At 41.8% G+C, this 27,422-nt stretch overlaps 1 protein-coding gene across 1 annotated transcript in view; it reads right to left on the bottom strand.

Annotated features, from left to right (window-relative positions):
* Positions 1 to 6,696: 6,696 nt before the first annotated feature.
* Positions 6,697 to 27,422, bottom strand: part of CDH13 (cadherin 13) — a 523,969-nt gene continuing 503,243 nt past the window's right edge. Inside the window, exon 14 of the mRNA XM_062618325.1 lies at positions 6,697 to 7,336. Within this exon, the coding sequence (XP_062474309.1) occupies positions 7,335 to 7,336 (2 nt within the window). The 3' untranslated portion in view covers positions 6,697 to 7,334. The remainder of the gene's footprint in view (positions 7,337 to 27,422) is intronic.

The following is a 27,422-nucleotide window of genomic DNA, read 5'->3' as shown; positions in this document are numbered from 1 at the left end:
GCTAAGTTTGACTCTGGGAATAGTTTGAAGAACTTTAATATGATTGATTAAGTGATTTGTTTTGTTACAATGACAGCAATGTTTGGGTTTTTAGTTTTTCCTTTCAGTTTTGAGAATTAAATACAGCAGTACTGAGCTGAATCTGTAAGAGTTTTAGAAGCAAGGTGATTACAAAAATGCCTCATTTAGTTTCATCAGTGTTGTGTTGTATCAGCTCTTCTCTCTAACTGCTGAGAGCATTTTGGTAGACAAATTATTACAGTCATTTTCCTGTTTGTATTGGAGTAGCGACTTAATGGACATGGACAGCATTCCAGTGATAGACGCAGCAACATAAGATCATGAGTTGGGCCCTGCCCCAAGTAGTTTATAATCTGCTATGAAACAAGAGCAAGAAATCTTATAATAGAGTACTGAGGTGGTATTTATGGCAGAACATTCAACATGGTATACCTAACTAAGCAAATTAATTAATCCATTCATTAATTTTGAATCAGTTCCCCCAAAGCCTTTATAATGGATGTTTCAATTACCGCAGAAGGAAAACACCTTTTTCTTGGGATTACAGAAGTGCTTCAATAAATAGGAGAAAGTAAGGTCTAAAATGCAGAATTCCTGTTATTGATACTGCACCAAAATTACTGTCGTTCCCCCCCCCCCCCCCCCCCCGGAACAAAGCAAAGGGATTTTTTTTGTCACCCAGCAATGACATTTTCATCAGTAAATGATTCGTAAGTAAAATCTGTGGTAAAGTGCTTACTGGTTACCTGTCTAACTTTGCATCATTTTAACTGTTTATGCCCAAGCAAGTGCTCTGTGGCTCACTTAACCTATGACTGCTCTTGAAGTAGGTTTATTCAGCTAATGTCTCCCTCCTTTCAGCAACTGAATGCTGGATAAGAAAAAGACCATGGGCTGTTTATGGCTCACCAGGAGAGTTTGGTGCTCTTTGTGTTTCCTTAAAACGTTCTTCCCTGAGGAGCTCTGCTGGTGAAGGTGGCACCTGGATGCCAGACAGTCCAGGTACACATCAAGCAGTACCTGCACCATAAACCCTCCAAAATGAGCTTCAATAATCTATGCTGCTGTGTAGGAATTATTCATTAAAAGTCTTACTAAATTTAAGCTGTATGACTCTACTGTTCTATCCATTAGACAAGTTACCTTGCCAGAGATGGAAACCTGACAAATTTAATGTGATAGATTCTTGAAAGATGTCAGCCATTTCTTGTTACTTATTTATTCCCCAGGCACTGACATATTAATTCCCTAATAATTTGTTCTAGCATTTTTCTGGTCGCTGAAGTTAAACTAGATCGTCTCGAGTTGCCTGTGTCTCTCTTTTCACCTCTTTGTGATGTTAGGTATGACATTTTCTCTTTTTATTCTTCTGAGGCCTCCCCTCTTCTTTGAAACCAAGCCTGCTTATGGGAATGGAGTTAATCATCCCATTTTGGCTCACAGTTACTGCTGTGGCATGACTGGCATTTGATTCAGCACTTCTCTGATATTAACGTTTGAGTGCATACGGAAGAAACTGCTTGCTCTCTTTTTCTAGTTAGTATTCAAGGAATGACTGTAGCAGAATAGGCAGAGATGTGCAGGCTTAGCAGGCTTATAATTAGAAGAGAACAAAGAAACTGAGAACAAAGGTGAAAAATAAAAGGGAGGGGTGAGAAAGAAAAAAAGTCCTGAAGTATCAAAAGGTAATAGGAAGTGGATCTCTTTATTTAAATCATTGGTATGTTTTTAGGTCATTCTCTCCCCTTTTTTTTTTGTCTTCAACAGAAAAAAAAAAAGTACTGCATGAAGTTGCTAAAAAATGCTAAAATTGTGATTGGCTTCTGCCAGGACATCAAAGTGTGTTGCATAAGCCTGTATATACAGCTATTTTACAGATAAATGAATACATATATACGCACACTCACCAAAATTAATAGCTGCTTATGTTAATGCAAAGCCTTCAGCCTATGCAGAAACAGACTTTACCTGGGTCATTGGCTGTAGCTTGTGGCAGTTGACTGCACATCAGATCCCAGTTTTCCTGAATTGTGGTTTAGTCACTGGTACATCCCAAGGAAGGGTGTACCAGCTTAGCATTAGAACCTGGTACACCCCCTCCTTGGCAATTTGTTGTTACAAATCTCCAATATTCTCATTGGAAGATGGCTGCCAATGTACTCAACGTCAGATGAGAAACCAGAAAAAGGCATGTTTTTAAGTACTTATCTCTTATGCAATTTAACACTATCTGATAAGGGATTTAGCTCTCAGTGTTTCAGAGGAAGAAAAGTATTCTGTAACGAGTCTATTTGTAGATGTTTGTAGATTTGTCTATACTGTACCAATATATTCTAGTGAATTCACCACTGAAATTCGGCTTTGTTCTTGCACTAATACTAAACTGCAGATTTGGATGGCCTTAGTTTCGATTTTTATTTTTTCATTTATTGACCCATTTTCTAGAAAAGGTGAAGTAAATAACTGTTTTCTGTTTCCAGCCTGTGTCATTCAGGTGCAGTAGACAGAGTCATTCTTCTAAAGCAGCTTTTTCTTCGTTTGCTTGTTTTTTAATAGTTGTTAAGCATTCTAAGACCTCTGATAGTCCTCTTTTTTTCACTTACACTGCATGAAGGCCACTTGTTCACTATGGTTTAGAGTGAAATTGCTGTATATCTTCAATAATCCCTACTAAAAAAGGGGATAACCTTCAAAGGAGAAATAATGTATACAAATTATCCATTTATTTGCTCACTTGTGGTCTCCTACTGATTTTTGTTGGAACGTAGAAGGGGTTAATTTAGTTATGCCAAGGTTTCTGTTCTTCTACTTATTGTAGAGCATCATTCAAGAGCATCCTCCTACTTTCGCTTTTGAAATATGCACCAAACATCTCCTAACAAGAGCTTAGGAGACCCGTGTTGCCAGAACTCTGCTCTTGCATTTGCAGGTGCTTCCGGCTTATCTGTAGAGACATGTTTATCATGCTAATTATGTGCCCTTTTGTGGCTGGCAGGGATGAACCCCACTGAAAGATCAGGAGTGGTTATGGTGTGTTTTTTAGGGAAGGTGGCTAATCTGATATGAGCACAGAAAGGAAAGATGTCATGCCAAAATCTGGTGGATGGAGCAGAGCAGCAGAGTTGAATGCAGGTCACAAGTCACATAAATGGGGCCTCAAACCAAAGCCTCACACTGGGAATTTGCGCTAGATTTTGCAGGAAGGGCTGTTGCTTTCTAGGTAGAGCAGGGCTGTAACATACAAAAAGGAAAGGTGGAAGCATGTTACCTGGACAGACAAAAAGGAGAGGATGGATGGGCTGCTGGGTTGAATCAGAGGAGAATGATGTCTAATGCAAGCTGTGCTCTGGCTGCACAGCCATGCCAGGAGCAGCCCTTCCGCAGCAGTGGAACTCACCACACAGGGCAGGTGATGTTTGTAGCCTGAGCAGAAAGTCTGCTTGAGGTCACTGTGCTTCTTGGGGTCCCAGGAAGAGCAATTGCTTTCCATTCAACTTCCATGAACCATCGGCACTTCTGCGTGCTCCTGTCACGCATCCTATGTTACTAATCAAAGTTACTACCTTATTTAACTGTTGTCAGTACATGAGAAGATCCATGCCTGTGCACTAGGCACCCTTCTTTGTATATATCTAATTCTGCTAAACCTGCTTGATGAAAAACAAGGCAGGGACCTGACCTGCAAATCAAACAGGAGAAAATAAAGGATGATGACAATGTCATGCTATGGGCACAGATATGAATTACAAGATTATGGCCATAAAGACAAAAATACCTGAAGAAATGAGGTCTGGTTATTGAATAACATGGCAAAGATTTTCATGTTGCTGGAGCAATTTATACCCTTGGGGAGAAGTACTATAGCGTCTCCTGGGTGGAGACAGAAAATGGGTATAAATTCTAATGTAATCTGGTTCATAAAAAAAAAAAAGAAAAAGATAATAGTTCCTCATTACACAGAAATACATTGAAATCTGGGTGTCACTGAAGGTATAGAGAAGAGGAATATCATTATGTATCTCCTGGGAGGGAAAAAACAAAACCCCATTATCATATTGGATGTGTTCAACAGCTGCTAAAATATATACTAGAGATGAATATATTACAGTATTGCATATGCTTTCAGATGCTGGTTGTAGACTAGGGAATTCATGAAAAGACTACTCTATTTCTCAACAAAAAGAAGCTACAATAGAGAAGGCCTGAGAACTGAATGGATAAGTTCTTAAAGAAATTAGGTGCAAATTTATCAGCATATCTGTGTAATGAGCTTGGAATGAGGGGAGAATGAAAAGAAGTAACTGAAATATGGAGCAGGTGGAGGATTTGCTGTTATCAAGACATGATCTGCTCTGTACCTGTGTCACTAGGCAACATTATCATGGGGCTTCTGGCAAGTTAATTCTCATCACCCTCTTAATTCTCTTTTCAGAGTCATTGAAGAAAGCCTTCAGGCTGTTTGTGAGAACATTTTTACTCTATATGCTAACTTGAACGCGGGGTGTCAGGATTCTCTAAAGTAGTGACTCTCGATATGAAGAATGAGGATGCTCCTCCACTGGGATTCTGAAAGACAACTCTGAAGTAGAATCAGCAGTTTAAAAAACCGACCTGTCTATCTAACTGTACCAAGTGAAGGATGCTGGACAAGTGGAAAGCCAACATGGCACTGCAAAAAACAGAGTTCTGAGGGCAGAAAAGGAAGAAATGAACAGTCACTGTCTAGCTTGTGATCGAGCATTCATCTATGGTTTTGAAGGACATTTTTCAACACCAAGTAGCATCGATGTTGTTGTATGTTATCTCTTTGATGCATCTGGAAAGCACACGCATGGAACTCTACAATTTGTCAGGTATTTATTTATATTGAAGTAGGCCACAGATTATAGGCTACTCAATGTAACAGAAGAAAGAGAAAATAAGTGCAAAATTTTATAACAGAGAATCACACCAACAAAGTGTATAGTTACTAGTAGAAAGTAGGAAGTGTGTGGCATTTATAGGGAAGACAGGTAAGTATCCAAAGTAATTTGAAAAAACAGTGATGTGGGGATTGTAATATCCAATATATTTTACTTAGAGAAAGTTCTTAAATGTAAAAAACCCTGACGTTTTTAGAGCAAATTCTTATCCAACATAAATTGCTATGCCATGTTTTAGAAGAATTATTACATCTTAGATCACCTAAAGAATCTGTCTGAAATTGTACTGAAGGTAGCATCTGAAAAGAAAAATAAGACATCCTGGTATTCAAACACATTCAAATCAAAGAACTGTTATGATAAAATATTTAAAATTTAAACTTGCTGCCAAAGTATAGCTCATTAAAACAGTGATTGGAAACCAGTATCATGGGCATTGCTGCAGAATCTGAAATTTATCTGATTTCCTAATTTTGCACAAATTTTTGTTATCTTTTAACTTTATAGAAACACTTTTATTAAATTACATTAAAATGAAAAAAGTTACTTTAATTACCCTTTTTTATCCCCATAAAAATCAAATTATAATCATTATTATGAAAGTCTGAAAAAATACATGTATGTACTCATGTGGCAGTGTGTGCTCACAGCCCAGAAAGCCAACCGTATCTTGTGCTGCATCAAAAGGAGCGTGACCAGCAGGTCGAAGGAGGTGATCCTGCCCCTCTGCTCTGCTCTTGTGAGACCTCACCTGGAGCATTGTGTGCAGTTCTGGTGTCCTCAACATAAAAAGGACATGGAACTGTTGGAACAAGTCCAGAGGAGGCCACGAGGATGATCAGGGGACTGGAGCACCTCCTGTATGAAGACAGGCTGAGAAAGTTGGGGCTGTTCAGCCTGGAGAAGAGAAGGCTGTGTGGAGACCTCATAGCAGCCTTCCAGTATCTGAAAGGGGCCTATAGGGATGCTGGGGAGGGACTCTTCATTAGGGACTGTAGTGATAGGACAAGGGGTAATGGGTTAAAACTTCAACAGGGGAAGTTTAGATTGGATATAAGGAAGAAGTTCTTTACTGTTAGGGTGGTGAGGTACTGGAATGGGTTGCCCAAGGGCATTTTGAATGCTCTATCCCTGGTGGTGTTCAAGACAGGTTGGACAACCCCCCATGGCAAGGGGGTTGGAACTAGGTGATCTTAAGGTCCTTTCCAACCTTAACTATTCATACACAAACCCCAGTGTCACAGTACTACATTCTGCAATGTTAAAAGTTAGGAGAAAGTTTCTGGCAGTACTGCAAAACTATCAAAGATGTTGCCATTTTCACAAAACTTTAGTGCTCAAGGAAAACTTTTATCATAGAAAACACATTGTATAACAAAGTTACAATCTCTAATTAATACTGGAGATTTTCAACATGCATTGAATCCCAAACTTGGAATTATCAGAGAGAAAGGTAATTAAGGATAAAGCTGCTGGAGATAAGTAACTCTTCAGCCATCTTCTGGGTGACATATGAAAGCTTCTAAATACTACTGTGAGCAATTAATCTCCTATAACTCCCACAGTATGCAGATTAAGAACAGATCTAGTACTGAGCTATACAACACATGCTGAAGTCTTGGATCTCTACATATAGTCAGCATCACATTTCAAATTTTGCCTTAGTGGGCCTTCCATAATATGTTAGTTCTGGAGACAAGAAAAATAATATATGCTGCTAAATTTCTTATTAGCACAAGAACTTCACACAGTGGAGGAAATGACTGTTTATTGAAACAAGACCTTCAAGGGACTCTTTAATTATAAAACAGCTTGGTATTTTAAAGAAAATGACACAGACAACAGAAAGAACAATTTACAGTTGGTAACCGGTTGAGTACAGCTTGGGGCCTATTAATCGGTCATGCATAACAAGTATCCTATAAAGAAGCTGGAATAAACATACAGCAAATACTCAGTATTTGCTGTGTGTTTATTCCATTCAGAATAAACTAAATGTATGGCATTCATTCAGGTATGACTTTCATTCAGGTATGACAGCAAGAGGATTCAAAGAAATATTGCTAGGTTTAAAAGTGTACTTAGCAGTTGCACCATATTGCAGTAAGAAGAGCAAAAGCAGTACCCATGTCATAATGATGAATAAAATGAAGACATTGGTTTTCCATCTTTGGAACCTTCTGATGGTAAGTAATTTCAAGTTCCAAAGAAACTGGAGCATTTTATGGCATGCTCCATGTTATGACTAAAGCACGTTATCATGTACCACCACAAGCTGCAGGCATTGGTACTGAGAAACCAAACAAGGCTTTGAAGCAGATGGGGTTTCTTGCTGGGTATTTCCAGTTTCAAAGACAGAGACACAGGAACAGATAATTTTGTCCTGAAGTATTCTAGAAAGCAAACACAAACCATAGTTGTTATCTTTAAAAAGACCATGCATCCCTAAATAGACATAAATGCTTAATAATGGAAAGAGGCTGTTTTCTCATCCAAATTGTGCATAGTGATGTAATAAATTAAAAAGAAACATGGAAGGCACAGAGTTTTCTATGTGTGAACTGTTGGTTTGGATTATCTAAATTGCTGTTAGTGCAAAGCCTAACAAATTAACTTAGCTGTGATAAACTCTGGGGTCAGCTCTGCATAAGCATGCGGTGTAACCCTTTGCTACTTTTGGAAAAGGTCAGAGTTGTCCTTTACCCCAGAGCACTATTCTGAAACATCAGTCTCTTGAAAAGCATTATCTGTCTGATAGTCTTGCCCTAACACAAGACATCGTATTGCTCTTTGACAGAAGGACAGTAAAATTTAGTGATTCTTTTTCTTTTTTTAATGGAGGCACAACAGTGAGGAGGTACCGCGACAAACATGTTATTGAGCAGATGAGATTAGGTGAGATAACTAGCACGAGGCCTAAGAGATTCAAGGTTTACAAATATTTTGGATGTTTTTCAATCTGGTTTTACAACACTGGTTTGTTTCATTGAATTGTAGTTTAGCTGTGGTTATTTTGGTACTTCGTATGTAATTGTGTCTAGTTTGGCTGTGATAATGCTCAGGTTTTCCAGCCATTCTGTCTTCGCTAGATGAATGGCAGGGTAGCCAGCATCTGCTGCAACAGAATTGGGGTCTGATTCCCATCTAGGTAGATAATATTCAAATTAGTATCATTAAGGGTATGGCAGCATTAACACAAGAGGCTAGTTAGATGGTACATCTCTCCATGGGACAATGCTGAAGAGATTTCCCATGTTGCAGCAGGTAGTAATGGATGCAGAGAGCAATAATCTAACATTTTGCAGTGGTAGGATGCATTTTTTTCTTGAAGTTGTTTTGCTATAGATATGAATAATCGAGTCTAATACAGTCATCAGTAAGAAATTGCCCACTCCAAAGGGCAGTTTGCCTATCCTGAAATAAATTATATGGAATGATTCACACTGACTGCAAAGGAAGGCTAGCTAATTAGTTTAGATTCAATTCTTGCTTTTTTACTTGTCTGAAACTAAGCTGAGCTGAATGCCTCTCAGATACTTTTCTGAAAGGGAACAGGGGCATAGAACAGCTTCTAACAACAGCTCTCTTGATTATCCACATCCACCAGAAAACACTGCTAACATGTTGAGCATGTTGAGATTTTGTGGCATAAGTGTTTCAGTGCTGGCAGGTAAATGCTGAAAATACTATTTCTGCCTGCAATTACACATCCTTCAGCATCTCAAAACAGACTAATGCACTCATCAGCATTTGTAAATGCGTAACTCTAAGGGACGATAGGAAGTTATGTGGCCAAATAGAAAAATAAATAAACAGACTTCTTGGTTCCTCCAGACACAATGGTTGGTCCTTTTACAAGGCCTTACATAATATTGGAAATAAGGACTAGAGTGCTTGCAGTGATGCTTACCTTCTGTCAGGCTAGAACTTTAGCCACTCTTGTTTGCTGCATCTCCAAATTAGATGCACTTTACCTCATTAATCACTGCTAGGAAATTCACATTTTATTCACCCTGAACCCAGAGTCTGATCCCCATCATTAACTGCCATCTGCTACTTTGTGATAAAGTTATCCTTAGGCTTCCTCTATCTGAGTCAGGTAAGAATGTCAAAATGGCATTATTAAAATTGGAAAGAATGTTTTTGTCATTAGCATGCCAAAAATGAGAGACTGTACAGAAAATTAGGTGGATTAGGCTGCTTGCAATCTGCAGTTTGATGTTGTTAGTCAGAGGTTGTAATGACACACACCCCTGACTTTCAGTCTTTTGCAGAACAGTTGCTGAAACCAAACCCGTGTACAGGACAGCCAGGGAGGGTGATGCTACACCTTGTAGTCTTGAGATCAAGACAGGCAAGGAGCAAAAAGGCTGGTAGCATTGTGCTGCGTATCCTTGTATCTTATTGTATATGGTGTTATCACTGCTAGTGACAGATCATATGCCTTCATTTCAGCCCAGGGAATTTTCTTGACGCCTCTTGCTTGCCTTAGCTGCAGAGCAGTTAGGTAGCTTAAGTCTAGTAGCAAAAATAAAAGGTTACATGGTTATTGCTTAATGATGTGTCTTGTTTGCTAACCTTCATCCTTGCAGTTATTTTGACTTGTTTTGCTGCATTTTGTCATCTAATGTCTACCTACAGTATATCCAGTAATGCTGGTTCATACATACATAGCAAAACTATATATCTAGCATAAAAAGCAAAACATACGTATCTAGCAAAAAGCCTCCAGTCAACAAAACAAAGTGTACTATAACATGAAATTGCTGATTATCGGGAGAGAAAAATGTTGACAGGCAACAAAATCAAAATAAGCCGACCCCAAGGCAACACCATTGCCACTGATCTTTCAATCCCAAGGCATGTATGGCTAGCAGCACCAGAAAAAATGGGTGATGACCCCCAAGGAAGGGAGAAACCTCTGATTACAGGGACAGATATTAGGTAGCATACTCTGTGTATTATAGTTAAACTGCATTACTAATTTTTTCTCCGTTAATTGAACAGCTTGTAATGTTATGCAGGTGACATTTTAGCTTGGCCAGAAATGTCTTTGGCTTGATTTTAATTGAAGTAGCAATAAATCCTTGCATCCTTATATGAGGTGGTTTTACTTTTGCCCATGCCAAATTTTTGAATATAACAACTAGAAGGGCCTTCCCATATCCTTCTTTAATGTCTCCTGCTACTGCAAACATGTACCATCTCTTTTTAATAAGCTTGCACAATCTCACCTAGAAGTAGTTAGGGTTTATGAGGCTTTTCTGAGCACCTCAGTAGAGAAGATTATTTTCTTCTTTTTTTTTTTTTTTTATAAGGTTCATTTGTAACCATGAGCTGTCTCCTGATAGGAGGGGGTTAGAGCTTGTCCCTGAAAGGCTTGAGTATGTCCACTGAGCATGCGAGGTCTCTCCTCAATTGTCTGAAGTTAGACACCAACATATGTGGCAGATCAGCACCCTGAGTAATGTAAGTGAACATGTGTAGTGAGTCTATCCAGTGCTTTGAGGGTGTAGCATCAATGCTCTCCTGCAGCTATACCTCTTGAGAGTTAATGAAGATTAGATCTCATCTAGATATATAGCTCCAACACACTGAAACTTCCTTAATAAATTTTAGGATAGACTTTAGTACAGAATTACAGTGTAGGTCTCCAGCCATTTAAAAAATGAATTACTGTTACTGATGTAACTCAGCAGCAGAGCACCCTGGCGGCAATGGCCTGGGCTAATTCTTCCAAAAGATTAATCTCTGTACCTAGAAGATAAGTGCTATAGCCTTGTTTCCATATGTTAGATTTTTGTGGAGTACGCTGTGTAGCACTGCACCATTTTCATTTGCATGTACTGTACAGGACTGTATTGACAATATCAGAAAAGGCATTATATTGCACCTAATCTGGAAAGACTTGGTGAGGGTTATCTCTGCTTAAAGCAAAGATGCTACTAGGCTGAATGGAAAGCTGTTAGAGTAATTCTAATGAATAATGCACTAAACTGTTTTACTTCCCCTCCCTCTGTGCCTGAATTAAGGTTGTTTTTTTTTTTTTTCAGAAAAAGGGAACTATTTAATAACAAAACTAGAATAATGTTGAATATGTAAGTTAGTTATAGGTGGCAGATCTGGAGACAGACTTTAGTCTGGTTAGACTCTTTAAATACTGAACTATTAGGTGCTGTTCTTTGCTGGGAAGTTTTGATTTGCAGGTCATTTACAAGTGAGATATTGTAGGCATCTGGCACTGCAGTTTCAAGCTATTATGACTAGATGCTCAATCACCTGTTGTTATTTTGCCTCCCCAAATGGCTAAAGGTAATTCATAGGAAGTCATGTTTTGTACCCTTTACTTTTCAACTTGAAAATGAAATTTAGTTTACACCAACAGGGTAAAGTGCCCGTTGTTCTGACAGTTATTCCCTTTTGATTATTTGTACTTTTTAAAGCTGACAAAGCAAAAACCTTCTACTAGAGCAGGGTGCTCAGAGCCCCATCCACCCTGCCTTGAACACTGCCAGGGATGGGGAAGCCACAGCTTTCCTGAGCACCCTGTACTCAGCCTCACCACCCTCACAGGGAAGAACTTCTGCCTAATATCTGATCTAAACCTAGCCTCTTTCAGTTTAAAGCCATGATCCCTTGTCCTATCCCTACATGCCCTTGTGTCCATCTTTCTTGCTGGCCCACTTTAGGTACTGCAAGGCTTCTCTAAGGTCTCCCTGGAGCATTCTCTTCTCCAGGATTGACAAACCCAGCTTGCTCAGTGTCTCTAAACAGGAGAGGTGCTCCAGCCCACTCTCATCAAAGAGGGAAAATGTCTATGGAGACTATTTGTTAAAGTCTTCAAGAACATGCGACATTTACAGGAATCCAATGATATGTAGGAGTAATCTGTAATGCTCCTGGCTTTATGGCAAGTCTTTTCTTTATCTTTTCATGATGCCACTTTACAACCAGTGATGATGCAGCCTTGGTGGCCTGGAGAGTGACAGTTGTGGACTGTTCAGCCAGATCTCTTTCAGTCCCAGGTACAAGCTGACCTGCATGACATTGAACTTGAAAGGCAACACATTCCCTTTCAAGAGTTCAGTTCTCTCGAGATTAATTTCTTTTTGAGGAAAAATAATGGAAAAAATGGAGGGGGGGTGGGGGGAGAGAAAAATAGAAATATAATGGAATATATCTTCAATATATCTTCAATAATATATCTTCAATTAATATAATGGAATTAATCTTCAAGGAAAAGTAATAGACTTAAACATAGAAATATAATAGAAAGATGGAAAAAATAACAAAAAACAGAAAAGAACTTCATCTGTGAAGAAGGAGAATCTTATCTGTGCTCATGATTTTGTCAAGCTTATTCAGATGTAACAACCTCATTGATAGCTGTAATTTTCTTGAGGAAAAACAGAATGGTAACTAGCTTCAAAGAAGCAGGTAAATATATTTTCCTGTTATCTTCTCTTTCTAGTAGTCTCACCTTTGTTTCATTAGTGGCAGTTTCACAGAAGTCTCCTCCTTTATGTTGTTCTCTTTTTCTTTTTTTCCTCCTTTTTTTTTTAAAGCAAATTTAAAATTGCTGATTGCACCTATCCTTGGATGCAACTGATATATTTCATAAAGAGGAGACAGATTTAATTCACATAATATAAAATCAAATCTCGTAATATTTGAACCCCCCCACACAGAGGGGATGCATGCTAAAACTCATGGCATATTTTTTTTCTAAACAGAAAGGCAAATCATTTGTGCACGGGTGATACCAAGAGAGGTGCTTAATGCAGTATTTAATTGAACATTTGTTCTTCATTTTACTCAGGGACATTTGACGTGAAAATTCTTACCATGTTTGGCAGGAAGTCCCACTGATTTCACAGAGGAAACCAGTTGCGTGCTTCCAGAGCTAGATGGTTTAGGGACACAGTGGAAGTCGATGGCATGTTGTAAAATCTCCCAGGCTCTCGGGGGCAATTAGAAATGCAAACCCGTTACCATGGCAACTGCAGAATTTGTCAGGACTTGAAACCTCTGCTCTCTTTGGGTAAGACAAAAGCATTTATAAATTTCCCTCATTTACCTTATTGTAGTTGTGATGTTGAATTGCATCAGATAGCCTTTTCCCTGCTAAAAAGACCTCATACCACTGCAGAGCTAATACATAACAGCCATTGTACAGAAAAGAGGTTTCAGAATTTCTCTCCATGGAGCACTGGTGAACTGTTGAGTGCCAACTGGCTGCAACAGGATGGTTCACTCCCTCTGTTTCCAGCTGCTGATATTTCACCAAAAGGCACTAAAGACATTATATGTTAATATAATAGCTCCAGAGAAAAATAGAATCAATGCAAACATCTAAAGTGATAATACCAAACTTGTTCTCTCATAGGTTCTCTGTTCCCCATCCTCTTCTGTTGTGGTCACATGCTCTAAATTTTATTGAATTTGGAGCCTTGGCTGTGTTCAACCACAATAAAGTCATCTTTGCATAGCTGCATATTTTTGTTGTAAAATTAAAAGTAAGGAATTCTGCCTTAGATGCAGCTGGATTCTCTTTGGAATTCAGCTCTACTGAGATTAATACCAAATATCGTGGTTTAGTTCTAATGCGTTTGATTCTTTAGGTTTATGTCAAGTTTGGAGACATCAGAAAAAAGAGGTTCTAAAACAATTTTTGAGGACTCGAGAGAAATAAAGATAATAAGTAGCATGTAAACATAGCTGACAACATTTTAAGTTACCATGTAGAAATAATTTAGTGAGAGGAAAATACAGCAGGTACAAAAAGATGTTCTTGATACAAAAAAAATTGGAAAAAAACAGTAAAATAAAAGTTTTTAAACATAACATAAACTCTGTGCATAAGGAAACTCTAGATTCCCTGTCATCTTGAACCGTTCAAGGAAAGACCAGGTTTCCTTTTTTGTGGATGGTTGACGTTAGTTATTTGTGTCAATACAGTAGTAATACTAAAAGGAGTTTCTAATGAAAAGATCTGACAAGATGAATTTAAATGCAAAACCTTAGTATGAAAATGTACTTTATGGTTCCTCTGTTTAAAATAAAATATTCCCTGTTAGTACTCAACATCACAATGATTGGCCTACTTTAGAGTGTTTAGTGTAATTTTACGAAGTTAATATGGAAGAGTTCACTGAAAAAAAAACAACAAACGTTGATGTTTCTTTATATATCCCTGAGCTTGAAAAGGGCCTGTGTTCAGTTTGCTTCGTTGAAGTGGCTCCCACACTAGGAAGAAGTTTCTTGAACTTCAGCTAACTTCTAAGTATCCTGGGTGAGATTTGGGAAAAGTTGAACCATTCACCTCTACTTAACTAAAGTCTCTTTGAGATTGAGATTGTTAGTCTTGGCTTACTCTCCAATACCTACTAAAAACTGGGCAAGCCATAAAACTCTAATTAGTGTTCGGGATTCTGCTCACCCTCTTTTCCTTTCAGCTCTCAGCAGCTTTGACAGTACTGCCCAGCACTGGTTTACAGCCTTAGGAATAAATCCTTCTATGTGGGAACTTCCTTGTTGCCTAATTTTCTCCCTCTGATGGGGGAAGAACCACCTCTGAACTCAAGTGCTAATTATGTTATTGTCTCTGTGATACATCTATGACTTCACTTACTACTCTTAATAACTAGCACTAACTAACGACTTGGCTGCTATTAAGCTCTAGCTGGCATTAAATGGCAAACTCAGTGAAATTGCTCCACATGCCCACAGCTATCTAACTCCCTGTAATCTTAAAACTAGATTATACTTTTATCTTCAGAAAGAAGTTCCATGTAATGACATTTACTTTTCTTGTCGATGTCAGTGAAATAGCTGTAGAGTTCCATCCCAGCCTCATCATGGCTTCATTTACTTTTCAGGAAAAATACATGTTAGGCATTTAATCTAGTAGTTTTTTCCAGAATCACTAAGCTTGTTTGTATAGAGATTCAGAAATGGAGTTTCTGTTTCAAGGTTTGGGGTGTTTTGTCCTTTTCTGTCCTTCTTATTCATTACATTTCAGGCACTGTGCTTGTGGTATGTTGGCTAATTAGTGACATTAGGAGGTGGGAAGTTAATTCTCACTTATTCTTTGTTTCTTTATGACTGTCTAATTATTGGTGAATGTTGTAGGGGTTATGTCTAGAGAGGCAGCTCAGCATGGGGTTAAGCAGTGTCCGAGCAGAGGAAGGAAGGTATAAAATTTACATATCTGACATGCATACAGCTGGTTTGAGATTGTCATTCTCAAATTTTCATTTCTGTCCTGTTGATATTGTAAATTATTAATCAAACAGCGATTACCTGTGCAATCTTTTGAATTTCCAAAGAGCTTTGTTAATATGAACTAAGACACTTCTTGTGCTCAAGAGAAGTTATGATCTCCGAGCCAAAGTTTCCCTTGCATTATGTTTATGCAACTTGCTTATGAATGAAGAAGTTTGGCATACAGGGAGAAGCATAATTTTGCCATTAATTAAACATGACAAGGAAAGACTTGTTGGGATAAGGTCTTTTGAGAACAGAGGAAGAAATGCTGGCTCAGGTGCTCACAAAGAGTTTGTAAAAATAAGTGAAAGGAAAATTCTGCAGGCAACATTTTAAAAGACAAAAGTGAAAATGGATAAAAAATAATAAGGGGAGAATTTTAAAGTCTTGGGAGGAGCAAAGAGGTATCACAGTATGCTAGAGATTGGAAGGGACCTCGAAAGATCACCTAGTCCAATCCCCCTGCCGGAGCAGGAACACCTAGATAATGTTACACAGGAATGTGTCCAGGCGGGTTTTGAATGTCTCCAGGGAAGGAGACTCCACAACCTCCCTGGGCAGCCTGTTCCAGTGTTCCGTCACCCTCACTGAGAAGAAGTTTCTTCTCCAGTTTAAGTGGAACCTCTTGTGTTCCAGTTTGTACTCATTACCCCTTGTCCTATCGTTGTTTGCCACTGAGTAGAGCCTGGCTCCATCCTCGTGACACTCCCCCTTTATATATTTATAGACACTAATAAGGTCGCCCCTCAGTCTCCTCCAAACTACAGAGAACCAGCTCCCTCAGTCTTTCCTCATAAGGGAGATGCTCCACTCCCTTAATCATCTTGGTTGCCCTGCGCTGGACTCTCTCCAGCAGCTCCCTGTCCTTCTTGAACTGAGGGGCCCAGAACTGGACACAATATTCCAGATGGGGTCTCACCAGGGCAGAGTAGAGGGGAAGGAGGACCTCTCTTGACCTACTGACCACCCCCCTTCTAATACACCCCAGGATGCCATTGGCCTTCTTGGCCACAAGAGCACAGTGTTGGCTCATGGTCATCCTGTCGTCCACTAGGACCCCCAGGTCCCTCTCCCCTACACTGCTCTCTAACAGGTCGTTTCCCAACCTATACTGGAACCTGGGGTTGTTCCTGCCCAGATGCAGGACTCTACACTTTCCCTTGTTATATTTCATCCAGTTATTCCCTGCCCAACTCTCCAGCCTGTCCAGGTCTCGCTGGATGGCAGCACAGCCTTCTGGCGTGTCAGCCACTCCTCCCAGCTTAGTGTCATCAGCAAACTTGCTGATAGTACACTCGATTCCCTCATCTAAATCGTTGATGAATATATTAAATAATACCGGTCCCAGTACTGACCCTTGAGGCACTCCACTAGTTACAGGCCTCCAACTAGACTCAGCCCCATAGACTACAACTCTCTGGCTTCTCTCCTTCAGCCAGTTCGCAGTCCACCTCACTACCTGATCATCCAGACCACACTTCCTCAATTTAGCCGTGAGGATGCTGTGGGAGACTGTGTCAAATGCTTTGCTGAAGTCAAGGTAGACCACATCCACCGCTCTGCCATCATCCATCCACCGTGTTATTTCCTCATAAAAGGCTAAGAGATTGGTCAAACATGATTTCCCCCTGGTGAAGCCATGTTGACTGCCCCTCATAACCCTCTTATCCTTGATATGCCTTAAGATGGCACCAAGGATAAGGTGTTCCGTCACTTTCCCAGGGATGGAGGTGAGGCTGACCGGTCTATAGTTACCCGGGTCCTCCTTCTTGCCCGTTTTGAAGACTGGAGTGACATTTGCTTTCCTCCAGTCCTCAGGCACCTCTCCCGTTTCCGGGATATCTAATACAACAAGTAAACATTTATGGAGGATATGTGATGTCATCATATCATGAAACAAAATGAAGATAAACTCAGCTGCAATGTCTGAAACTCTGGAAAGAAGGAAAATGAAACCAGACAGGTAGGACTGGGAAAGTTTTGCATTATTTTATCTTTTTCATTTGCAGTTGCTAGAGTTGTATTTGACCTGCAAGGAGTAGGGATGGTCAAATGTGTGCAGTGACTAGCAGAAATAAGGCCTCCAACAACAGCAGTTCAGTATTTACAGTCAGAATGGGGAGGGGAGGAACGTCTCAATATAAAATAACCTTTCCTCCCCTAGGTAAATGTAAAATAACTTTACTAACCTGGACAAAAATGTGGGCTGTATTTGGTTTCTTTTAACTTTCCCAGACTTTTTTTTTTTACTTTTCTAAAGGCAAAAGTACTGGTTTAGTTTTGTTCCATTTCAGCCTTGGAGTTCTTCAAGACTGAAAGAGCAAACGCAAAAAGTGTTTTTCGCCCTTTTCTACCCTTTTGACCTTTTTGGAGAAGAAAAGGAATCTGTGGCCAGTGTTGAGACATCAAAGAGATAAGACGTGTAAGAAAGAGAAACTAAGGTTAGCAAAAGGGTTCTAAAACTCAAATCCAGCTTTTATCTGAATGCAAACTAGAACAGGGCAACATTTGAAATGGAGAAAACTCAGCAAGACAGGTTAAAATGACGGACCGCTCACCATTTTTCTACAGGAACTTTGAGACCTTTCTCAGTCCAGCAAATTTCAGTGCATTTCTTGTTGGTAACAAGTTCTCATTTTAAGCCCCTCTGGGGCATGGAGCTTTCCTTGCATCACTTCTAAGGCTCTGACTCTGCATCTGCTTCCTATCAAGACCAACAGGCTTGTTTTGCAGATTTCTTGTTTCCTGCCTGTTTTTCCCACTTTGCTTTCCACAGTCTGCTTTTCCTCATTGAGTTTTTCATTTGCCGTTGTTTTACAAGACGTAACATCTCCTATTTGTGTCAGAGGGTCTCACCTTGGCCTGTGCCATCTACCCCACTGCAGTCTTTTTAGCAGAGTATAGCATGCAAACCAGATGCCATCCATCTTAGAAACACTTCCCATGCCAATATCTGCTCCCTCCTGCCCTGACTTTTTACACTATTGTGAAATAAAGACTTGTATTTTTTTTTAAGAGAACCAAATTGATAAATCAACTAAATTTTCCATTATTGCTTGATCAAAAAGCCACTGTTTATTAGATGGTTTATACTGGGATAATTTTGAAGCTGGTTTTAACTGTAAAGGTACTGAAGTACAGTCATGCACTGACCACTCTAGAGAAGTAGATGAGTGTCCCCATCTTGGTTTCTGGTAAACCAGTGATTCAGGCATTAATAACATGTTTGGCTGTTGGTTCAGAGAACAGAGAAGACAACTGGATTTTCAGTAATGGCAGAAGAAAAGCTGAGGATCCATATACAGGATGTAGTAGAAACAAAATGGGCAAGAAAGTAGTTAGTCTTCAAACTTGTCAGTGTTTCTAAGAATTGTAGATAAGATTACAGAAACAAAGAAACAAGTACTAGCTTTCTCTGTCATTTTGTTATGATCCACTCCAGGCAAAATTTACTTTTCAAATGGTGTATATCCAGCCAATTTCACTATGTCTTCCTCCTCTTGTTAATATCAAAGCAATAGAGCTTTCTCTAAAACAGAAAAAAAGAAAAGCATAATACCTTGATGATTTCTTAAGAGATCTCACAGTTATAGGTATGCTAGAAAAGAAATTGATGTATCTTCTTTTCTTCTTTGCATGTTCTTGGTACCACAAGCTGTGCACAGCATGCTTTCAATTAATTTAAACCAACTTTCCATCTGCTCCAACAAATGTAGGATTTGAGTGAAAGACAGTATGATGGAGTGACATGAAATACGCTAATAGCAAACACTAATGTGAAAGCCAGTCTTCTGTGCAAAATGTAATATCCATAGTGCACTCTTTCTATTCTATATTAAAGGCTCACTTTAGTGAAAAATGATTATTGTTGTCAATATTTGCCTAATCAAGATGGGAAACAAAAGCTTTAGCAATGGAGATAGAGATTTATATTTTACAGAGCATGGTAATGTGAAGAACAGGATGCACCGGATAGATTCCGTTTTAATTGCCACTTTCATCAGGCTTTATATTATGGAATTATTTCATGATGCTTCTACACTTAAAAGAATAAAATGTTAAATATGATTAGAACTTGGAAATACTTGGTTTTGTTATCAGTTCGGTCAAAAATCTGTGTATTTTTCAAATAGTATATTTTTCCCCAAAAAATTAAAGATCCATCAAAGGTATTTAAATTAGAAAAGTCAAGGCCACATCAAAACAGATACAATGGCTGCATTCAAGTAATAAGGCAGCCTAAATTATAATAACTATGTACAACAAAAGCCATTTGCTAGTAAACGTATGCACTTTATTGTAGTTCTTTGTGTGGGGGGTTTGATGGTTTTTATTTGTGTTCTTGTTGTTTTTTTGGGGGGAGAGGTGGGTGTTTTTTATTATAAAGTAGGAACCTGACTGTGATTCTGGCACCAGCCTTTCAAGCAATAATTATTTAAAACCATGTGGTAATTAAATTCTACCTGCAGCCCAATCTTGTTACCAATTGCACCTGTGAGAACAGATTTATGGCCTTTCCTCCCAGTTTAAATTATCATGTGTGTTTGCAAAGTGGGATTTCTTTTGGACCCTGCTTCCTCCTCCCCTCATTTCTTGCATTAAGTACTGTACTTTTAACCCTGGTTTGACCACTGCAACTGATCAAATCAATGCAAATCACAATTCTAGGCTTGGTGACAAGCACAGGGAAGCATGGTAGCAGCATTACTGTGAACAATAGCAAGTAAAAGATTAAAAGCTTAATCTTGATAATTTGTACCTCACACTCAATACCACTTTGTTGTGGTTTAAACCCAGTCAGGTAGCTTGTTCACTCACTCCCAGTGAGTGGTGCCGAGCTGACAACAATCGAGGTCCGTGTCCGTCTCCCCCCCTGCCTCCCCGCACCGGGGCTCTCCCCTTCCCCGCTCCCGGAGGAACGGGGAGGAGGATCGAGAGAGTGCAACTCCTACGGGTTGAGACAAAAACAGTCCAGCAACAAATCACCACCGCTACTATCAGCTACAACAATGATAAGGGAAAATAACAAGGGAAGAGAATACGATACCACCGGCCAAGAGAAACGAGCTCCACCCGGAAACCCCTGTCCTTCCGGGTCACTCCCAGTTACCCCTCACCCCGGGCATGACGTGCTGTGGTATGGAATACCTCCCCGGCTAGCCCGGGTCAGGCGCCCCGTCTCTGCTTCCTCACAGCCTCCCCTCCTCCCTGGCAGAGCATGAGCCTCACAGAGTCCTTGGTCAGGGTAAACATCACTTAGCAACAACCGAGAACATCGGCTTCACCAACACTGTTCTCAAACTGGAAGTCAAAACACAGCACTGCACCAGTTAACACAAAGGAAAAACATGACTGCTACTGCTGAACCCAGGACATTATCCACCCCTTATTCCATACCATTCACGTCGTGCTCAGATCCCACATTTTTCAATACACCATCGCTCTCCCACATATATACATCCATATACATACAGACCAAGAGGAAAAATCATTTTCTTAGTGCATGGACCAATCCCTATAATGCTGCCGAGTCCATTCGGTCCATGATGTTCAAAGTTCATTCTCTGTTGGGATGATGGCTGGAGGAGTCAGGGCCAGTCGCTGGTGACCTGGAGACATCTAGTTGATGGGCTATAAAAGCATTACACAGCAGGCAACAGCATACAATTGAGTTCACTGGCTGTTTTCCCCTAAAATCAAATCCCCTTGAGGTATACATCGGACTTCCCCATCTTCCCGCATTACCCACCAAGTATATCCAGGTCCCCGAGCAAAAGCAATCCCACGAGTGGGTTTGCCTTTACCTGAAGCAGGAATTACCCAGACTGTCTTTCCCAGCAAATTCTTCATATGCACCACGGGAACTTTGTCCCCCTCTACAATATGTAACAGTTCTGACTGGGCTGGGCCAGCCCTGTTGGCAGATCCTCTGGTGTTGACCAACCAGGTGGCCTTTGGTAAGTGTGTATCCCAATGCTTGAAAGTTCCCCCACCCATCGCTCTCAGTGTAGTTTTTAACAGCCCATTGTACCGTTCGATTTTCCCAGAGGCTGGTGCATGGTAGGGGATGTGATATACCCACTCAATGCCATGCTCTTTGGCCCAAATATCTATAAGGTTATTCCGGAAATGAGTCCCATTGTCTGACTCAATTCTCTCTGGGGTGCCGTGTCGCCACAAAATTTGTTTCTCAAGGCCCAGGATGGTGTTCCGGGCAGTGGCATGGGGCACGGCGTATGTTTCCAGCCACCCGGTGGTTGCTTCCACCATGGTAAGCACATGGCGCTTGCCTTGGCGGGTTGGTGGCAGTGTGATATAGTCAATCTGCCAGGCCTCCCCATATTTATACTTCAACCATCGTCCTCCATACCAAAGAGGCTTTAACCGCTTGGCTTGTTTAATTGCAGCACATGTTTCACACTCATGAATAACCTGGGCAATAGTGTCCATTGTTAAGTCCACCCCTCGGTCACGGGCCCATCTATATGTTGCATCTCTGCCCTGATGGCCTGAAGTGTCATGGGCCCACCGGGCCAAAAATAATTCACCTTTACGTTGCCAATCTAAGTCCATCTGAGCCACTTCAATCTTAGCCGCTTTATCCACTTGTTGGTTGTTCTGGTGTTCCTCAGTGGCCCGACTCTTGGGTACATGGGCATCTACATGACGTACCTTCACCACCAGGTTCTGCACCCTGGCAGCAATATCTTTCCACAGTGCAGCAGCCCAGATGGGTTTACCTCTGCGTTGCCAGTTGCTCTGCTTCCACTGCTTCAACCACCCCCACAGGGCATTTGCCACCATCCATGAGTCAGTATAGAGATAAAGTACTGGCCACTTTTCTCGTTCAGCAATGTCCAGGGCCAGCTGGATGGCTTTCACCTCGGCAAACTGACTCGATTCACCCTCTCCGTCAGCAGTTTCTGCAACTTGTCGTCCAGGACTCCATACAGCTGCCTTCCATCTCCGATGTTTTCCCACAATACGGCAAGACCCATCAGTAAACAAGGCATACTGCTTTTCACTTTCTGACAGTTTATTATATGGTGGGGCCTCTTCAGCGCGCATCACCTCCTCCTCTGGTGACATTCCGAAATCTTTGCCCTCTGGCCAGTCCATGATGACTTCTAGAATGCCTGGACGACTGGGATTTCCTATTCGAGTTCGTTGTGTAATTAGTGCAGCCCATTTACTCCATGTAGCATCGGTTGCATGATGTGTAGAGGAGACCCTGCCTTTGAACATCCAGCCCAGCACGGGCAGCCGGGGTGCCAGAAGGAGCTGTGCTTCAGTGCCAATCACTTCCGAAGCAGCTCGAACCCCTTCATAGGCTGCCAGTATTTCTTTCTCAGTTGGGGTATAGCTGGCCTCAGATCCTTTATATCCCCGACTCCAAAAGCCGAGGGGTCGACCTCGAGTCTCCCCTGGAGCTTTCTGCCAGAGGCTCCAGGTAGGACCGTTCTCCCCAGCTGCAGTGTACAGTACATTTTTTACCTCTGGTCCGGTCCGGACTGGTCCAAGGGCTACTGCATGAACTATCTCGCGTTTAATTTGCTCAAAGGCTTGTTGCTGCTCAGGGCCCCATTTAAAATCATTCTTCTTCCGGGTCACATGATAGAGAGGGCTTACAATCGAACTGTAATTTGGGATGTGCATTCTCCAGAACCCCACTGCACCCAAGAAAGCTTGCGTTTCTTTCTTATTAGTTGGCGGAGACATTGCTGTTATCTTGTTGATCACATCTGTGGGGATCTGTCTACGTCCATCTTGCCATTTTATTCCCAAAAATTGAATCTCCTGTGCAGGTCCCTTGACCTTACTCCGTTTTATGGCAAAACCGGCTTTCAGCAGGATTTGGATTATTTTCCTCCCTTTCTCAAAGACTTCTTCCGCTGTATCGCCCCACACAATAATGTCATCAATGTATTGCAGGTGTTCTGGAGCTTGCCCCTGTTCCAGTGCAGTCTGGATCAGTCCATGGCAGATGGTAGGGCTGTGTTTCCACCCCTGGGGCAGTCGGTTCCAAGTGAACTGGACACCCCTCCAAGTAAAAGCAAACTGTGGCCTGCACTCTGCTGCCAAAGGGATTGAGAAAAATGCATTGGCAATATCAATCGTGGCATACCACTTGGCTGCCTTTGACTCTAGTTCATACTGAAGTTCTAGCATGTCCGGTACGGCAGCACTCAATGGTGGTGTGACTTCATTCAGGCCACGATAGTCTACTGTTAGTCTCCATTCTCCATTAGACTTTCGCACTGGCCATATGGGGCTATTGAAGGGTGAGCGGGTCCTGCTGATCACCCCCTGACTCTCCAGTCTACGGATCAGCTGATGGATGGGAATCAGGGAGTCTCGGTTGGTGCGATATTGCCGCCGGTGCACTGTTGTGGTCGCAATTGGCACTTGTTGTTCTTCAACTTTCAGCAACCCCACAGCAGAGGGATCTTCTGAGAGACCAGGCAAGGTGGACAGCTGCTCAATTTCCTCAGTCTCCAAAGCAGCAATACCAAAAGCCCACCGGTACCCTTTTGGGTCTTTGAAGTACCCTCTCTTGAGGTAGTCTATGCCGAGAATGCATGGAGCCTCTGGACCAGTCACAATAGGGTGCTTTTGCCATTCCCTCCCAGTCAGGCTGATTTCAGCCTCCAGCACAGTCAACTCTTGGGATCCTCCTGTTACTCCAGAAATATAGATGGGTTCCACCCCTTGACAGCTTGATGGCATCAGGGTACACTGTGCACCGGTATCTACTAGAGCCTTATACTTCTGTGGGACTGATGTGCCAGGCCATCTGATCCACACAGTCCAGTAAATCCGATTGTCCCCTACCTCCACCTGGCTGGAGGCAGGGCCCCTCTAACAGTCGTCACAGCATTGGACACTTAAGTCGTGTTGAAAGGGATTATTCTTCTTTATCACAGGAGCTGGAGTAAAATCAGCTCTTCCACTCCATCTGGGAAACTGATCACCAGAGACTGAAGCCGTAGCTCTCATGGGACGATCAGTCTTGGCCCTTGCTCCCCTCTTCAGTTCACTCACCTGTTCCTCCAAAGCTGAAGTAGGTTTTCCATCCCACTTTGTCATGTCTTCTCCGTGATCCAGCAGGTAAAACCATAGGGTACCCCGTGGCGTATACCTCCTGTATCTCCTCTCTTGAACAATAGGACGCCTTTTGTTAATAGCTGAGACGTGTGTTGGTACACGTGAGGAGCCGGATAAATCAGATAGATTGTCCTTCAATTGTTCGATGTCCTGGGACAGTTTTTTCACAGCTGAGATGATGGAAGGGGTGAGATTGTCTTCGAACTCTCGGAGTTTATGAACCATTTCATCCACTGTTAGTGGTACTATGTCATTCCAGGTTACTGTTGCCAATGAATGGGCATATGATGACGGTGCATTCCGTGTAAGTTTTCGCCACATGGGTCGTGTACATTCAACTTCATCTGGATCTATAGGTGTATCCCCGTTATTCGGCTTGATGTGATAGATCATCTCTACGATGGCCGATTCCCTCAGAGACTGGATGCCTTTGTCTATAGTATTCCACTTGGCCGAACGACTCGTAACATCGTCCTTGTACGGAAACCTTTCTTTCACAGCTGCCAAGAGCCTCCTCCAAAGGCTGAGGGACTTTTTCTCTCTTGCAATTGCTTTGTCAATTCCCCCTTCTCTAGCAAGTGATCCCAGCTGCTTGGCTTCTGTACCTTCTAGTTCGTGACCATCAGCCCCATTGTCCCAGCATCGGAGTAACCAGGTGATGATGTGCTCCCCTGGTTGACGGGTAAAATCTTTTCGCATATTCCGCAGCTCGGTTGAGGTCCGAGGTCGAGAAGTTACCTCTTCTTCTTCTTCTTCGTCATGTGATGATGACTCCTGATCAGATTCTGGACCGGGTGGTGAATTCATTGGTTCTTCATCTCGCTTCACCCTTTTTGCCTCCTTTTTGCTTGTTCTCTTGCGTACAGGGGCAACTGATATTGGTACGAATTGGTCCTCTGGTTTGGCTGCAGTGATTATCACTGTGGTTTGAGTAGCAACTGTACTTGTTACTGGGGGTGGTGTAGCTACTGTGCTTGGAGCTGGGGTAACCGCGCTGTCTGTTGCAGTTGAAGTTTGAGCAGCTGCTGTACTTGCCACTGGGACAGCTGTGCTGTTCATTGCAGCCAAAGTTTGAGTAGCGACTGTTGCTTTGCCCTCAGATCCGCCGACATTCTTTTCCTTTTGAAGGTGCTGGATAGTGTTGAACAAGGCCCTGTAAGCATAGGCCAAGCCCCAGCACGTTGCCATGATTTGTCCATCTCTGGTATGGCCAGAATGACCACACACCTCATTTAAGTGTTTTACTAATTCTTCTGGATTTTGCAGTTGTTCAGTAGTGAAATTCCAAAGTACTGGAGGGGCCCACTGACCTAGATACTTGCCCATACTATCCCACACACCCTGCCACTCATGGCTGTCCAGCCTCAGGGAAAATCTCTCGGTCCTCCTACATCGTCGTTTGACCCCAGACAAGACCCAAACCTGAATCTGCTTAACTCTTGAAATCAGTAGTGGGTAAAACACACTCTGTATGCGTGTTAGCATGGTGATTCCCATCACCATCAGCAAACAAGTCTCAACAGCATTAAAAGGCCATTCAAAAAATTCAAAACTCTCAAATGTAAATGGTCTGGGGGGACGACTAGGAGGGTAAAAGGATGTCTCCTTCCCAGGTTGAGCACCTGAGAAGGAGAAAAAAGATGTGTAATTGCTAAGCACCTCCATCATATACCTCCCAAAGTATAAAGGTGGTGACCACACTGGGAACATAAGCCAGATCAATTTCATGATCAATGATTCTATTGTATTACAAGTCATTACCATAAAGTACAATGGGATAAAAACCTTAGCCCAAGCCCCATACTTGAAAAACACTAATACAGCAAGTACCGGATGGACGTAAGATATCATATACTGAAACTGTGAGATCAAGAGGAACAACCTTGAGAGCCAATAAATCAGCATTGTGACGAGTGACTATCAATCCAGTCAGATCTGTTCTTATCTCAACCCTTCGTGCCCCACGTTGGGCGCCAAAAAGAACTGTTGTGGTTTAAACCCAGTCAGGTAGCTTGTTCACTCACTCCCAGTGAGTGGTGCCGAGCTGACAACAATCGAGGTCCGTGTCCGTCTCCCCCCCCTGCCTCCCCGCACCGGGGCTCTCCCCTTCCCCGCTCCCGGAGGAACGGGGAGGAGGATCGAGAGAGTGCAACTCCTACGGGTTGAGACAAAAACAGTCCAGCAACAAATCACCACCGCTACTATCAGCTACAACAATGATAAGGGAAAATAACAAGGGAAGAGAATACGATACCACCGGCCAAGAGAAACGAGCTCCACCCGGAAACCCCTGTCCTTCCGGGTCACTCCCAGTTACCCCTCACCCCGGGCATGACGTGCTGTGGTATGGAATACCTCCCCGGCTAGCCCGGGTCAGGCGCCCCGTCTCTGCTTCCTCACAGCCTCCCCTCCTCCCTGGCAGAGCATGAGCCTCACAGAGTCCTTGGTCAGGGTAAACATCACTTAGCAACAACCGAGAACATCGGCTTCACCAACACTGTTCTCAAACTGGAAGTCAAAACACAGCACTGCACCAGTTAACACAAAGGAAAAACATGACTGCTACTGCTGAACCCAGGACACACTTGTACTTAAAAGTAGAGTTCATTAGAGGATAAGTCTCCATAATCTTGTGCAGATCCAGGGAATGTGATATCATAATTTCACGGCAATTATATACCTGAGTCCAAACTTGCAGTGAAGACACATACTACTCAACTGCTGCACTCTGTAAATGCCACCTTTTTATAGGTTAAAATTCCTCAAGCACTGGTGGTATTTTTTTATTTTAGTTTGGGTTTTTAGGGGTTTGTTTACTTTTGGTTTTATATTTTTTAAAACATGCCTGGAAGGCCTTCATTCTTGGCAAGGCTGAGCAAAAGCTGAGTTGCAGGTGTCCTCATAGCCTATCTATAGCTCAAACAGGGCCCTCAAAGTGAGAAAATAAACACTGTATTGCCTGGGACTCTATAAGCATCTAGCACCTAATGTCTAGCATTTCACAGCAGTGTGTCCTCATCACCAATTTATGGCAATTTTGGGGAAGACATTGCTTGCTGGAACTGTTCCATTCTGAAGAAAAGAATTATAGATTTCCCAGGGCAATAT

The sequence above is a fragment of the Pezoporus occidentalis genome, unplaced genomic scaffold (assembly GCF_034315485.1).
Source record: "Pezoporus occidentalis ecotype Australia unplaced genomic scaffold, CSIRO_AGI_Poc_V1 ctg20, whole genome shotgun sequence".
In the NCBI taxonomy this organism is placed as follows: Eukaryota; Metazoa; Chordata; class Aves; order Psittaciformes; family Psittacidae; genus Pezoporus; species Pezoporus occidentalis.
The sequence above is the reverse complement of the archived record's forward strand: the minus strand, read 5'-3'. Positions and strand labels throughout refer to the sequence as shown.